Source organism: Lissotriton helveticus, chromosome 4_2 (genome assembly GCF_964261635.1).
Source record: "Lissotriton helveticus chromosome 4_2, aLisHel1.1, whole genome shotgun sequence".
NCBI classification, from domain to species: Eukaryota; Metazoa; Chordata; class Amphibia; order Caudata; family Salamandridae; genus Lissotriton; species Lissotriton helveticus.
Genome location: NC_136064.1, coordinates 146785439 through 146801336, shown reverse-complemented (window position 1 = coordinate 146801336; position 15898 = coordinate 146785439). Strand labels below are relative to the sequence as shown.

Sequence of the window (15898 nt, the reverse complement as noted above, 5' to 3'; positions counted from 1 at the left end):
AGATGTTGTACTATGTGAGGAATGTGCGCTTTACCACTAGCACAGGAGAGGAAATCTTCTTTGATCAGAATGGAGACGTGCCCCCTGCGTTTGAATTTTTAAACCTCCAGATCTCGCTGAATGACACAGTACAACTGGTAAAAGTGGGGATGTATGACTCCAGTGTCCCTGAAGGGAAGCAGGTCAGGATGAAGAATGGTGCCATGATGTGGAACACTGGAAAGAGCCAGGTGAGGGTGGTGATCGATGGCCTAGTCCTGTCACCTTACATAAGAATTAGATTATTAGAATTAAAGTTGACGTATCTAAAGATAACAAACTGCCTAGAAGTAAATGGAAAACATTTCTAAGTTTAACATGACATAAAAAATACTAATACTTTGGAGATAACATCATCATTTTACTCATTCAACCAATAGTATATAAGCAGATTTTGGAACATGGATGTTAAAGCTCAAAAATTAAGTAAGCAGCAGTGCGCATGGTCATCACTAATGTTCTCTGGATTGAGCATTACTGCAGCTCCTGTTGCCTGGTGAAATGTTACAAATAAGAAGAGGCTGTTGCTGCTGGTGTTCTTAGCTCCCATGTCTGTGTGTAGTATGCTAAAGGTGGGGGAGTAAGGGAAAAGAGGGAGGGGCAGGGAGGGGAGAAGGGCAAAGTCAGGGTATGGACAGAGCAAACTTTTCCTCAACTGAATTTTCTGTCACGTCGAATTGTTACTAGTCCACCCACAGCTGTACTCAGTGTTGATATCCACCTTGCCCGAGAAATGTTGTGATTCCTGGGTGTGCGAGTAGGGTCCTAAAGCAGAGGGCTGGCCAGGCATCTAGCCGCTGAGCCTTGTTTGTGAGTTTGCTCTGCTTCACAGCACGTCACCACCATTTTTTTGTTGGTGCCCATAGTAGGTGGCTCCTCATCTCTTTGCCAGATGTTGCAGGGTCCAGGAGGACTGCATCACATGCAGCCCTCATCAGGAGTTTATAGCGCCCAGAGATATCCTTGCGCTGCAAGGTGACACTTTCTGGCTGCTCCAAGTTTGTCAACGAGCAAGACCACGCCATCACGGGCAGTGGCTCACAACGCTTCCAATGTCAGGTAATCACGTGTTAAACTACAAGTAATACCAGGACTATGAACCTTGACATTACCTTGTATTGTTTGGACCTGCGATAGAGGCCCAGGAGGTACACCTCCCAGGCATACTCAACTGTGCGCCGGGTGCAGCCCATCAGGTAAGTGACAACAGCAAGCCAATAAGTAGTTTGAGCAGTATAGTTCCATAACATATGAACTAAATCCACATCTACCAAATTGCATCTAGCACAGTGGACGTCAGTGCGCTTAAAATATTTGTTTATTTTGAGTGTTTGAGGCTGTATCTGGCATTCCTGGGGTTGGATGTGGGTTCTTTTAGTATGTTCGCTCATTCACTATCTGTACATGGAAGATGGAGATTTGTATCCCAGTGGCGTCTGATTGCTACCAGATTGTGTGCGACGTGTGTAAGCAGTTATTCAGCAAACCACTTTGTGAGGTATCTCTCTATGTCCATCATATTTATATAGAGGAGGAATGTCCTGGTCTGTAAGTAAAACAGGAGGAAGATCCTGGACTGTAAGTCAAATAGGAGGAAGCTCCTGGAATGTAAGTAAAACAGGTTGACGATCCTGGAATGTAAGTAAACCAGGAAGAAAACACTAGCTATAAGTAAAACAGGAGAAGGATCCTGGTCTGTAAGTAAAACAGGGGAAAGATCCTGGAATGTAAGTAAAACAGGAGAATGATCCTGGTCTGTAATTAAAACAGGAGAAAGATTCTGGAATGTAAGTAAAACAGAAGGAAGCTACTGGAATGTAAGTAAAACAGGTGGACGATCCAGGAATGTAAGTGAAACACGTGGAAGATCCTGGACTTTAAGTAAAACAGGCAGACGATCGATCCTGGTCTGTAAGTAAAACAGGTGGACGATCCAGGAATGTAAGTAAAACACGTGGAAGATCCTGGACTGTAAGTAAAACAGGCAGAAGATCGATCCTGGTCTGTAAGTAAAACAGGAGCAGGATCCTGGTCTGTAAGTAAAACAGGAGAATGATCCTGGAATGTAAGTAAAACAGGAGGAAGATCCTGATCTGTAAGTAAAACAGGAGGAAGATCCTGCACTGTAAGTAAACCAGGAAGAAAACACTAGCTATAAGTAAAACAGGAGAAGGATCCTGGTCTGTATGTAAAACAGGAGAAAGATCCTGGAATGTAAGTAAAACAGGAAGAAGACACTAGCTATAAGTAAAACAGGAGAAGGATCCTGGTCTGTAAGTAAAACAGGAGAAAGATCCTGGAATGTAAGTAAAACAGGAAGAAGACACTAGCTATAAGTAAAACAGGAGAATGATCCTGGTCTGTAAGTAAAACAGGAGAAGGATCCTGGTCTGTAAGTAGAACAGGAGAATGATCCTGGAATGTAAGTAAAACAGGAGGAAGATCCTGATCTGTAAGTAAAACAGGAGGAAGATCCTGCACTGTAAGTAAAACAGGAAGGATTTCCCGGGCTGTAAGTAAAACAGGTGGAAGATCCTGGACTGTAAGTGAAATTGGAGGAAGATTGTGGACTATGAGTAAAACAGTAGGAATATCAGCGCTGTAAGTAAACTAGGAGGAAAATTCTCGAGTGTAAGTAAATCAGGAAGCCAATCCTGGACTCTAGGTAAAACTGGAGTAAGATCATGGACTGTAAGTAAAACTGGAGGAAGCTACTGGAATGTAAGTAAAACAGGTGGACGATCTTGGAATGTAAGTAAAACACGTGGAAGATCCTGGACTGTAAGTAAAACAGCCAGAAGATCGATCCTGGTCTGTAAGTAAAACAGGAGAAAGATCCTGGTCTGTAAGTAAAACAGGAGAAAGATCCTTGAATGTAAGTAAAACAGGAGGAAGATCCTGTCTGTAAGTAGAACAGGAGGAAGATCCTGCACTGTAAGTAAAACATGAAGGATTTCCCGGACTGTAAGTGAAACAGGTGGAAGATAATGGACTGTAAGTAAAATTGGAAGAAGATTGTGGACTATGAGTAAAACAGTAGGAAGATCAGGGCTGTAAGTAAAACAGGAGGAAGATCCTGGAGTGTAAGCAAATCAGGAAGCCAATCCTGGACTGTAGGTAAAACTGGAGTAAGATCATGGACTGTAAGTAAAACTGGAGTAAGAGCCTGGACTGTAAGTAAAACAGGAGGAAGATTTTGCACTGTAAGTAAGACAGGGAGAAGATCCTGGACGGTAAGTAAAACAGGAGGAAGATCCTGGACGGTAAGTAAAATAACCCTGCGCAGTGAACTACGCTCCGCTCGCGGAGTCTGCGAAGTAGGGTAACTTCGCGCTTCGCAGTGAACGCGAAGTTGTCAAATACTTTGCAATCTACAGCGTAGCATAGTTGTTTTTCTTCCTCACGCGCTCAATAGCGTTCTCGCATGTGCGACCTTTCTTGATTCTGCGTTCGCCTTCTCATTTTCTCTACCGGTCGAGTACGCCACGACTTTTGGAATCAGGCCGCACAATCCCGCGAGACTGTGCGAATGCGATCACGTCATTTTGACGTGCGATCACGTCATTAGGAAGCGCAATCTTTCTTTCGGCGCTATTTTGGCAAGATCACGATCACGAACACGCAGAACCTGCAATCTGGCACAGAATATCTCTCAAGCATGATAAAACCTTGATACAGTACTGAGTCAAGGCCAGAAATTAAAATTGTCATGGACAGTTGAGGGTAGAGGCATTGATTGCATTATTCAATACCGTTTGTCAATCAGTGCTTTTCAAACAGCTTGAAAACAAGGGTTTCGGAGGGATGGCTCTTGAGCTGTTGACACCATTTCTCTCAAATCGAGAGCAGACCGCAGCCTTTGAAGCCTTTACATCTCTATCATTCACGTTACCATGCGGTATCTCAGGGATCCTCTTCGAGTCCGACTCTTCGTAATATATATGTGGCACCACTAGGCACATTGATCATATCCTCTGGTTTCTCTTCTGTCTCCTACATGGATGATACCCAAATTGTATTTTCAATTTCAATTGATCCTACTGAGGGTGCCAAACGTTTCAGGAAGTGTATGTGTGGAGCAATAAGCTACGTGGAGACAATTGTCTCAAATTAAGCTCTTAAAAGATGGAGTTCCTTCTTTTTTGGAACGGAAACAACTTTTTGGAATCCTACATGGTGTCATTAAGAGCTGGGCCCTTAGAAACCTGTGGTAGATTTTTGATAGAAATCTCCCTTTCTCAGAGATACTATTATAATCCATACTTGCAAAGCAGGTAACACTCCTCAAGTTTTGAAGGGGCTGAAGGTTATTGGGGAGTAAGTGAGCTGTTGCCCAGGGTCACATGATGTTGAGCTGAGCTGTTGAGGATCAAATCATGACACCTGCGCTACGGAGTCAGCCGCTCTGGCCGCTGCACCACAGCTCTCTCATGAACATTGAAAAAATACTTCCGTTTATCCCATTAGATTTGCAAAAGACAGTATTTACAGCATTAGTTCGCTCTAGGATTAAATAATTTATTTCCCTGTATGTGAAAATACTTCAGAATGCGGCAGCCTTAAGATTCCCAAATACTCATCAACATCTCAAGCCACTGACGTGCGACACTGGCTTCCAATCAGAAGAGAGTAGCCTTGATGGCGCTTTGCTTGGCACGCCGAGCCCTTCATGATTCTGCCCCATAATATTGGAGAAAGAAATTCTGCTGGTATCTTCTCAAAAGACCCCTTCTTTTGCCTCCACTGTCCTGCCATCAGGAAAGCATCCTGGGGAAGAAGACGTCTTTCTGCTGCCAGCATCAAACTTTGGAATAAGTTGCCTTTGCACCTAAAAGTTCAATCAACTTTTCTGCAGTTCAGGAATCAAATTAATTTCTTAACACCTGGCTCCTCTCACAGGCTCTGCCCCTGTAGCACATCCTCTTTTTTTCTACACAAGCCTGTCTTTATGATATCAGTGATGGACTTTATCAACTATAAACTATAAACATCAATAACAATATCAATGAATGCGCAAGAAAACAAAACAACATGTATTGTAATGTAATAACCCTGGTTACATAACCTGAATGGAACCTTTTCAGAATATTACACAACTTTTATTGAACTGCCCTGCCTATCACACTAGTGCTGGCAACAAAGGGAATGAAAATTGTGATTCAATCTACACTGTGAACAGGAAGCTCATTTGTCCCATCTTGTGTAGAATACAGCTGCAGCTTCCAAAGCCCCCGCTGACTGTGCAGCTCTCAGTTTGTATTTTTTAATATTGAGTATGGAATATTGGTATGCCTTGATATCCTAGCCAAAATATTGAGGACAACAAATTGAAATCAAGAGCACTGGAAGGAGCTCCATTTTAATTAATAAACTCTGCGACTGAGACTGCATTTTGGAAATTGCTTATTCAATTGATAATGCTTCTGTACCTGAGATGCCGTGTAGAGCACCGGGACACTCTTGAGTAGCCACATGCTTTGAAATGCATTCATTCATATATGAAAGTACAAAATTCCTATTTGTAACTACACACCTACATAGCCATATCTTCAAAGTACATACATACATACTTGATATAGTGTGGGGGTGCTCTAGGAGATCTTGGTGCCTATAGAGTTTGGGTCAGTTTATGGTGATGAGAAATTCTGGTGGTGCCTTCTAAAATAGACCATAGGGTCAGACAAACCTAAAAGTGTCCAACTCCTCTCCGCTGGTTCTAATTCAGATCCAAGACAGTTGAAGAATTGACTGAGCTTATACTCTAAAACAGTCCCTTCTGTGCTTCTAAAACATTTTGTCGGGTTTAGTTGGGTGGATTATCCCAAATGTCCTCAAACCTGTTCACGACTATGGATGCAGAACACGAGATCCAGTACACAGTGAGCTTGCTACAGGAACTCGTATATGGGGAATGACTTGTGAGGACGTTTTAATAACCGACCTGACTAAACACAACAATACATTTTATAAGAACAGAAGGGACTGTTTTAGAGAATAAGCTCAGTCAATTCTTCAACTGTCTTGAATTCACTCTATGCCGCTGGACCAGCTGGGTCAGCATTATTACCGGTGGAGAGGAGTTGGACACTAGAAATTTTGAAGCCCTGAATGAGTCATGGGGTACACCCCTAATGACGAAACAAACAGAAAAGAAAAAATCACACAGATTACTTTTTTATTGTGTTATGTTTACTGCTCTATTAAGGAAAGCTCCTGATTGATCACACCGTGTGCAGAGGATCATCTTAGTTACGTACATACACACTTGTTGATATTTTTGTCTTTGATATTATGGCTACAATTTTAAGGTAGAATAATATCATTTACTGAATGTTCAGACTCCAGACTCAACTATAAAATGTGTCACATTTAGAAACCCCCCAAAATCATCAGCAACTGGGTCTGAGAACAGACTGACAATTGGTAAGCACCAAATGACTGCCAATGAACTAATATTACTGTAAGAAATTGGATTACTGGTTGATGGGGATGAAACCCAACTCAAGCAGCAACCACAAAAATTGTCAGTGTGAACTCACAAACAAACACCAAATTAACCCGTGCCCAACTCAGGCTTAAGTTAAAGGCAGTGTGTAAAGTATGTGTGCAACATTTGAAAAAGCAATAAAAAAAACACATCGCACAAAGGATCTCACACGACATTTAAAATAAAAATTTTAATAAATAAAACAAGACCAAAATGACAGAAATCTATTCAGTAGAACCAGTGATATCCATTTTTAAAGAAATAAGTAAAAATGGAGTGAAAAGCCCAAAACACCATTAGCAACCATGTGGTTGTGCGAAACTGGGACAAAATCACAAACTCAGGCTGAAAATGATGGAGCACTTGTAGGATGCAAGGTAGTCTTGCCGAAAAGCTAATTCTAAGTCCAGCGCAAAGAGTTCAATTTGCTTTAGAGAAGGCAGGGAAGAGCATGGAAGAGTTGCAGACAGTAGTTGATGTAACATGAAGAGCAAGCCTGGCATTGCAGATGGGCTTCGCTGTGGCGTGAAAATTCTGCTTTTGTCATGGTTGGTGAGGTCGAAGCTCTGTTAATGTATTCCCCATGAGCAGTTGATCCTGAAGGGTGAAGGGTTCGGTTGACAGAATTTTAAGTTGGCAGGCAGTACGAGCAACAATGCAGGCCTGTTTGTAGTTGCAAAGAGGCCCAACACTTCAATTAAGCGCAACCGAGGCCACACCAAAGGTCCAGGATGTGAGGGGCTTCACTTGTGGGTCAGGGACTTACTCCAGTTAGATCTTGGTGCTGGTTCATGCAGTTGGTAGCCAGCTGTCCAGCAGCGTAGCAGTTCCCCAGAGTGGCAAAATTTTCTTCATGGTAGAGTCTCCATTGGTCCAGAAGTGTATTGGTGTTTGAGGTCCAATATTTACATCCAATGCCTCCTTTGAAGTGGGAAAAGCTTTTACAGGTTTCCAAGGGAAGGGCGCATGATTCCTGCTTCCACTTCCATAGTTCCATACTAACTACAGGGGGTATGCAGCCCTTTGTGTGGTGGCAAGACACAGCCCTTTCAAGTTTAAGTAGGGCTGTGCCTAGCTTTGCCTTGCCCATCCTGCCAGTGATAGCCCATCCAGGCATGTCTAGGCCATCTATTGTGTGTTGCACAAATACCCAAAGACCAACTACAAATAGTCAGGCAACCAAGAGACTCTAAATAGAAAGGGCCGATTAACGCCAAATTTCTAAAAGTGACATTTTCAAAATTGTAGCCAGAAAGCTGACTTCACCATAAGAGAGCATTTTTCAACACAATTCCAAAGACATCAAGCATGAACAGGTTACTTATTCCCATTTGGAAGATACTGCTTATTAAATGCAATAAGGTAACTCCAGTGTTATCCTGTGGGAGAGGTTGGCCTTGCATATGTGAAAAACTAATTTTCAATATCAGGGCAAGTAAAATCGAAAAGTACATGTCCTAATTTTTATATACATTGCATCCTGCCCTGTGGGCTGTTTAGGGCCTAACCTAAGGTTGACTTATAAGTATTAAAAAGGAAGATTTTGACCTGGCTACAGATTTATTTTGTCAGGTCATAATGGCAGTTCAATACTGCACAAAAAGGCTGCGATGGCAGACCTGAGACATGTTTACAGCACTACTTAAGTGGGTGGCACAATCGGTACTGAAGGCCCACTAGTACCATTTAATTTACAGGGCCTGGGCACAGGTTGTACCTTGTTACTAGGGACTAGTACATTACATATGCCAATTGATTCTAAGCCAATCCCACCATGTTTTAAGGAGCAAGCATAAGGACTTTAGCACTGGTTAGCAGTGGTAAAGGGGGTCAAGACCTAAAATCCAAGACAAACATGTTCAGAAAACTGGAGGGTGGAGACAAAACATTTGCTGAGGATTTTGCAGAAAGGGCCAAGTCCAACAACTACCAGGAGCATGAATTTGTAAATTAGAAAATACATTTGCCGAAAATAGCTCTGGAGATTCAGATTCGGACTGCAAGATTTTTCCTGTAAATGATGTATCAATCCAAAAATAGAATGAAATATTTATTAATAACAGTGCCTTGAAACGATGATGCCAGAAACACCATTGTGAAAAAATGGATGACATTGAAATATAACCCGCTATTCTATGACAAGTCACCATGGGCTTATGTTTGGATACTATTAATACTAACGGCGCTCGTGATCGGACATCACAGCAATATCTCTAGTAAAGGTGGTGCACTATGGACCTATTCCAGGGATGGATGAGCTAATATGTAGAAAACTACAGACACAAACAGGGTAGTTAGAAGTGTTCCACTCCGCCGCAAGATGATGTCTGTTGTCAAGATACAAGATATCAAATTCTAAGAGCTCCAGGCACAGTTCAAATTCCACATCTTGCTGCCAGTTCCCTTCGAGAGTGACTGGTACAGAGAATTATTGAACATTTACAGTCAAATTCCTCCATGTATAATGCTGATTCTAACTTTACAGACCATTAAATGTACAATTATATTCAATATGCTGCTCGATCCTTGCATTTATCACATGCTTCAAGAGCAGTAGTCCAATATTAGCAGTTGTTGTTTAGTTCCTATAAACCTATATTGAATCTGCGCGTTTAGACAACATACACTGTAGGATTGGTGTCAGGCTGATCCTGGACACCCCCACCGGGTATGTTAGCCTGTATACCAACAACCTCACAGCGCCACTAGAAACACCCCTTACCAAGGAGAGAACAGTCCTTGGCAACCATCGAACATGACAACCCTGATCCCTCAGGATCGTGGAAACAGTGCTATATTTTTACTCAGTCACTCATGCTCACTACATCTCAGAGAGATACACAGAATAAACGTATGTAGGTCTAAAAGCCAAGAATCCCTCTAGGATAAAGTCAACCCCATTAATGAAGTGTGAGACTGTAGGACCCCATCACGATATAGAGATGGACACACTGCAAGGGAGGTCAGACCACTGCGAGCTGGAGTGTCTGCATGCAGGAACCTCCGCATCGTGCATCAGTGTGACGGCATAGAAGTCCTTTCTCCCCAGACTACCTCAGCGATATATGGTGTTTATGTATCCAACGTGATACCCTCATCGGTTCTACCTTTCTGTATCATGTCAGAACTAGGATGACAGAAGGAATGAATTTTTTACATAGTTATTATGCAGGAGATTGTAGTCCTGCGAGTTTCCAAGAATCCTCATGCATAGTGGACGAGGCTAGTTTTCAGGGAAACCCTGCATCCTGTAAGCAGTACCATAATTAGGAAAAAGGTCAGGCCCAAGAACCGTTATGTACTGTAATGGTAGGGGAAATATAGGTGAAAGGTTAAGTGACCACCTGAGCCTATACTGGGGTACCTATATGGAACATAACACAGTATGGACTGTGGCCTCTTCCAATGCAGCAAAGCAAACCTTCATGGGAGACAGTGTTTACAACGCTGTCAGTACCACGCACGTTGGTAACAATGCGGACATTACATCATCCGCGTTGTTACCACGCATGGCATTACATCGTAAGTCATTTTAAGGTCTTGCGCTAGATGGCACGCAACACCAGTGAATGTGTTGGATTTTAAGTCCAACACATTCCCTGCTGTTCCACTAACTGGTAGTAAGAATAGTAATTTATACTATTCCTAAGTCCAGGGAGCCATCTAGTGCAAGTCGTAGAAACAACTTGCGCTGTAATGCAATGCGTGGTAACAACGCGGACGATGTAACGTCTGCGTTGCTACCTACCGCGATGTAATATGTGGCATTGTAACGTCACATATGCAACCTGCATGTATTGTAAAAATTCCTTATTATAAAACTCTTGTGAAATGACTGAATGTCCCAGAATGTGTTTCTACAATCTGATTGGGGCATACCTCACTTGTGTGCTCAGAATTATATATTGATTTGATTTTGAGGAGAATCAACTGACCACATGGTGTATGGTTTACAATAAAAGGAAGCTAATAAAGTCGGCAGAGGGTACCGAGTGTTGGAAAATTCAGGGATGGGATACATTCTTTCTTACTAGTTATTTTCTTAAATATTCCATTTACTGAAGAATACAATTCAACAAACCATGAGCTTAGGTTTCTCTGATACTGATGTATTGTAAACCCCATGACCCCCCCAAGCATAACTATTCTTACTTCCCAAGCTGGAAGAAGGGAAAACAATTGAGTATTGAAGAAATGCAAAGGGTAATTTCCAAAGGTGAATTAAAATATTTGTTTTCTGAATTTAAAGGAACGTGTATTTCGAATGTGAAAAGAAATGAATTCCATCAGAGCATCATATATTATGTTATAATCGCACATGTAGGGTTCATGGCGCTAAATCTAGAATTAGCCAAACTCAGTGGAGAGAGTTATTTATAGGCCTGCACAAACATCCATCTCTTAAGCATTTTCCTAAATTTCAGAAGATCAGTGCATGACGGAATCTCCAGAGGGAAGGAGTTCCACAATCCTGGGGCCGAGGAAGCAAACCGACATCTTCACTGACGTTTTAACTTAAAAGCAGGGATAGTCAGTAGCTGGAGGTGTGCTGAGCGTAGGTAGCGAGAGGGAGTGTGCCTTGATAGAAGACTATGCATGAATTTGGGGCTGCGACCATGTAGGAACTTAAAGTTCAGGCATCCAGTTTTAAGGGCAGAGCTTTGAGAAATAGGGAGCCAGTGTAGCTTTCTTAAAAGAGGGTTGGCAGATTGCCACCTGGGTTGCTGATATATCAGTCTGGCTGCTTGTTTCTGAACCATCTGAAGCCGCTTGATTAGAAAAAGTGGTATGCCCAGTTAGACTGAGTTCACGTAGTCTAAGTGTGATAGCACCATAGCTATCACAACATGCATCAGTGCTGTGTGTGTGAGCAGTTGGCTGACCTTTCTGATCTTTCACAGCTGAAAGAAGCAGGCCGAGATGTGATCTTAGAGACAGGTCATTATTTATAGCGATCTCAAAACTCCTTGCAGAGGAAAAGGCTTCGGGAGGGGGTCCAAGTCCGTAGGCCATTAGTCTGGGCCCCAGCAGTTAATGCTGCTCCCTGTCAGAATGAATTCGGTCTTGCCCGGGTTGAGTTTTAAGTGATTATGGTCCATCCAGTGGCAAATGTACAACATGCCAGCCTGGAAATCAAGAACTGAGTTGGGTGAATTGTCGATGGTAAACATTAACTGTAAGTCATCGGCATAGTTGAAGGTGGTCACATTCCTTTCCTTCAGGGGCTGAATCAAGGGTAAAAGGTAGAGATTAAACAGATGGGGGAATAGTGAGGATCCCTGTGGGACCCTGCTTGTTTTTTTTTGTTTGGGTGTTGTGAATGATGCTAAGCAGAACGATTGGGAGCAATCTTCGAGAAAGGAGCTGATCCAGCTAAAGGCTGAGCCCTGGATGCCAGCCTGCCTGACACAGTCCTTCAGAATGTAGTGATCGATGGTGTCAAAGGTGGCCAGAAGATCTAATAGCACCAGGGCCTGAGGGGTACCTCTGTCAGCTTTATCTCGTAGGGTATCCAAGACTGCCAATATCACCGTCTCTTTAGAGTGTGCCAGATGAAATTCTGCTTGGTGTGGGTCTAGATAGTTGGATTGTTCCATGAAGTTGGACAAACAATTTGCCACATGGGCCTTCAGTACCATGGCCAGGTAGGGGAGCAGAGAGATGGGGTGATATTTTGACAAACTTTTAGGGTCTGCTCCTGTTTTTTTAAAAGGGGGACCACCGTTGCTTCTTTAAACACTTTAGGGACATGGCCCTGGGAAACGGACTAATTCAAAAGAGTAATGGCGGAGCTCGAAAGGACAGAGAGGGCATATTTTAGGATATGAGGTGGGCAGCAGTCCATAGGGGATCCAGATTTTAACCTTGGACAACAAGTCCAGGAAATTCTGGGTACTAATGGCTGGGAAATGATCCATAGTAAAGGGGTTCCACTGCATAGAGGGTGGTGTCTCCTTGGAGATATGTATTGGAATGCTAGCTTTAATAGTTGAGATCTTTCCGATAAAATAGTTATTCAGGAAGTTGCAAAGTGCTTGAGTAGGTGTGGGTTTAGGTAGGATTCTGTCTGCATTAGATAGTTTGTTAACAATAGAGAATATTTCCTTCGATCTGTTGTTTGAGTTTAAAATTCTAGAGGAAAAATGCACAGTGCTTCTTAATAGTGGTATTTTTCTTCTGGAGAATAATTCAGTCTCCATTTTCTTTATTTTTGGTGAAGGGCCCGTTTATGTCGTCTTAGTTCGTCCGTTGACCATCTCTGTGCATTAGAGCTGTTAGATCTGGCATCTTTGGCGTGGTTTCCCCCTATCTTTTTGCCTCTACCTCCTGTATTTTTGATGCTGTGCTGGATTTCGTTTTTGCTGGTTTAGATGCTTTGGACACTCTGCCACTGCTGATCAGTGCCAGAGTGTAAGTGCTCCCTGTGTAAATTGTTATTCTGATTGGATATACATGTTTGGCATATTTGTATCACCATGAAGTCCCTAGTAAAGTGCACTGGGTGTGCCAGGGCTGGTGATGACAAATGCTACTAGTGGGCCTGCAGCACTGATTGTGCCACCCACAGGAGTAGCTCTAAAATGGTGTCTCAGGCCTGCCACTGCAGTGCCTATGGGCAGTTTAGAACTGCCATGTCCTCCTGGTCAGTGTCCCCACTGACCAGGCCTAACCCTTCCCTTTTTGTGCACATCAGTCACCCCTATGGAAGGCCCAAGGTACCCCCCTGGGCAGGGTGCAGTGTATGTAAAAGGTAGAGCATGTACTAGTGCAGGTGACATGCTCTGGTAGTGAATGGCAGCCATTTTCGTTTTTCACTACTGTAAGGCTATCTTGCTCCATAGGTTAACATGGGGGATGCTGGCTACAGTGGTTAACAGCATTTCTTCCCATAGGAACAAGATAGGACATAAGTATCTAGTATCCCTGAACTCAGAATTTAATAACACATCTTTTAGGAAAGGTTGTTTTTAAATCCTGTGTTTGAGAACAGCACTTTTAGAAAGTTGCTGTTCTCTTGTCTGACCCTTCTGTGTGCCTGGGCATGTTTGTGTATTGACTGTCTGGTTTGTGAGTGACAGGGGCTGGGGAATTCCCCAGCAGGATGGATGAGTCAGCACTAGGCTGAATGACTGCAGTTGCAACTGGAGTGGTGGGAGGAGTTAGCACCTGGGCTGAATAGGGCTGTGCCTGCCTTCCACAATGCTGGCTCTACCCCCCTGCTGGGCGGCTGAGGACCCTGCCCCTCACTCTGAAAGGAAAGATGCAGCCAGCAAAACAAAGTACTCAGGATCCACCCAGAACTGGTTCAGACCGGGCACAGGGCCCACATGCACCCAGAGAACAAAGACTTTAGGGGTATAAGTACAGGACCCCTGACAAAAGAAAATTAGATCATCCTGGAAATCAAGAAGGAACCTCTGCCAAGGAGAAAGCTGACTCTGAAGAAGGAAGATTGTCCTGCTGTTGCTCTGCTGGACTGACCTGCTGTTGCTTTGCTGCCAAGGAGAGGGGAAGGACTTTGCTGTGTGCTGTGTCCCCTGTCTTGAAGGAATCTCCAAGGGCCTGAAAAGAGCTGGCTCCCTGTTTTTGAAGTCCCAGGAACAAAAGGACTTCACCCCCAGCTTCCCTGAAGTCTGCTGAGAGAGTTCTGTCCCTCCTAGAGTGCTTGATCCAGTTGTGGGGCCTCTGGAGGTTGGACCTGTGCTGGGAAGCTTGAAACTAAGCTTGAGTGACTTTTGAATCTGAAAAGTGTCGCATCGCTCGCTTGCGGAGCGCATCCCCGACAGTGCGAGAAGTTTCCCGCCGCTACGGAGGTCGAGATCGTCGCAGCGCCTGACGCCGCTGCCAGAGACGTCGCACCCTTCGTTTGCGGGACGCACCAGACCGGTGCGGGAGAATCGAACATCGCTGCGAGTATCGTCGCAGAGCCTGTCGTCGCTGGGTGAGATCGCCGCACCGCTTGCTTGCGGACCGCATCACGTCGCTGCGAGAGTCGTCCCAGGATCATCGCATCGAGGAGCTGCGAGAGAGAGTATCACCGCTGGACCGCGCATCGTCGCCCCGGAGATCGTCACATCCCCTTCGAGATCGTCGCATCGTGCCTTTGCGAGAACAGACTTCCTACGGAACCTACGCACCGGAATCCATACAAGTGGCCTTCCTCCCCATACAGACCAGATTCGTCGCAACACGCCCGCTGCTGCAGCGGGGCTGTCGCAAACGCCTCCCCAGGGTCTCAGGAGCAACACATTGCTTGTTTTTCACCGCACCAGCTTCTGCTTTTTGGAACTTTGTTGCAACTAAAGGTACTGTGAGTAAACGTGACGCAACTGTGAACTTTTCACGCATCTGTGGTTATTTTTACCGCAACTTGAAGAACTTTAACACAACCTTAAGAACTCTTTGAAACCATATTCTTGAACTGTGTATGTTGGATTTTTATCGTTTTGGTCTTGTGTAGTTTTAGATTAAATACCTTTATTTTTCTAAACTGTTGTGGAATCAGTTTGTGGTGTTTTCACTGTGTTACTGTGAGTGTTGGTACAAATACTTTAAGCATTGCCTCTGGTTAGCCTAGACTGCTCAGGCCAAGCTACCTAGAGGGCGAGCAGGGGTTATCTTAGAGGGTTATCTCCTTGCCCTGACTAGAAGCAAGGGTCCCTATTTGGACAGTGGTACCTACCTCTGCCAACTAGAGACCCCCAGTTTCTAACATTGGTGTTCAGGCGGTGGGATTTGAACTTGTATTTGTACTTGACCCACAGTAATTGGTGTACATCACTAGTGAGTGCAGACGACTACGCCACCGCATACTACTGGTTTTTGGTTTTGATTTTCCTATTTTTGAGTAACTCTTCCAAGCATCATGTCTGTGAAAGGAAAGGCACCCAGTCAGGAGGCAGAAGAAGAATTAGAGTTTTGCATTGAGGATTTGTGTTCATACAAAGTTGAGCAACTTAGGAAATTCTGCCTTGAGTTTGAGTGCCCCATAAAAAGCGCCTACAGAAAGGAGGAGCTGCAGAAAATCTTGAGGGCCCATTGGGAGGCTCAAGAGGGAGATGATGTTGTGGATGTGGAAAACAGTTTTCAAAGCAAAGATCTGCCAGTGGGCAGAGTAGGCTCAGGAGCTGGCAGCAACCACTCCGGTAGGGGCCTCACCCCAGAAGAGTTACAAGAAAATCAGAGAATGAGAGAATATGACTTGGAAGTCATGAAAATGAAAAGGGCAGCGGAAGACAAGAGAGAGGCTCGTGCCCTAGAGGAAAATAAATTGCTTTTGGCTCATGAGTTGAGCATGAGAGAACTGGATCTTAAAGCCAAGGAGGTGGATGCCAGTTCTAATGGTGGCAGCGCGCAGCCAGTGCATGGGGG

At 44.0% G+C, this 15898-nt stretch overlaps 1 protein-coding gene across 1 annotated transcript in view; it reads left to right on the top strand.

Moving 5' to 3' along the window:
* LOC144751996 (extracellular calcium-sensing receptor-like) overlaps positions 1 to 15898 on the top strand; it is a 46926-nt gene that overhangs the window by 10225 nt on the left and 20803 nt on the right. Inside the window, exon 3 of the mRNA XM_078639955.1 lies at positions 3 to 230. Coding sequence (XP_078496081.1) covers positions 3 to 230 — 228 coding nt within the window. The remainder of the gene's footprint in view (positions 1 to 2; positions 231 to 15898) is intronic.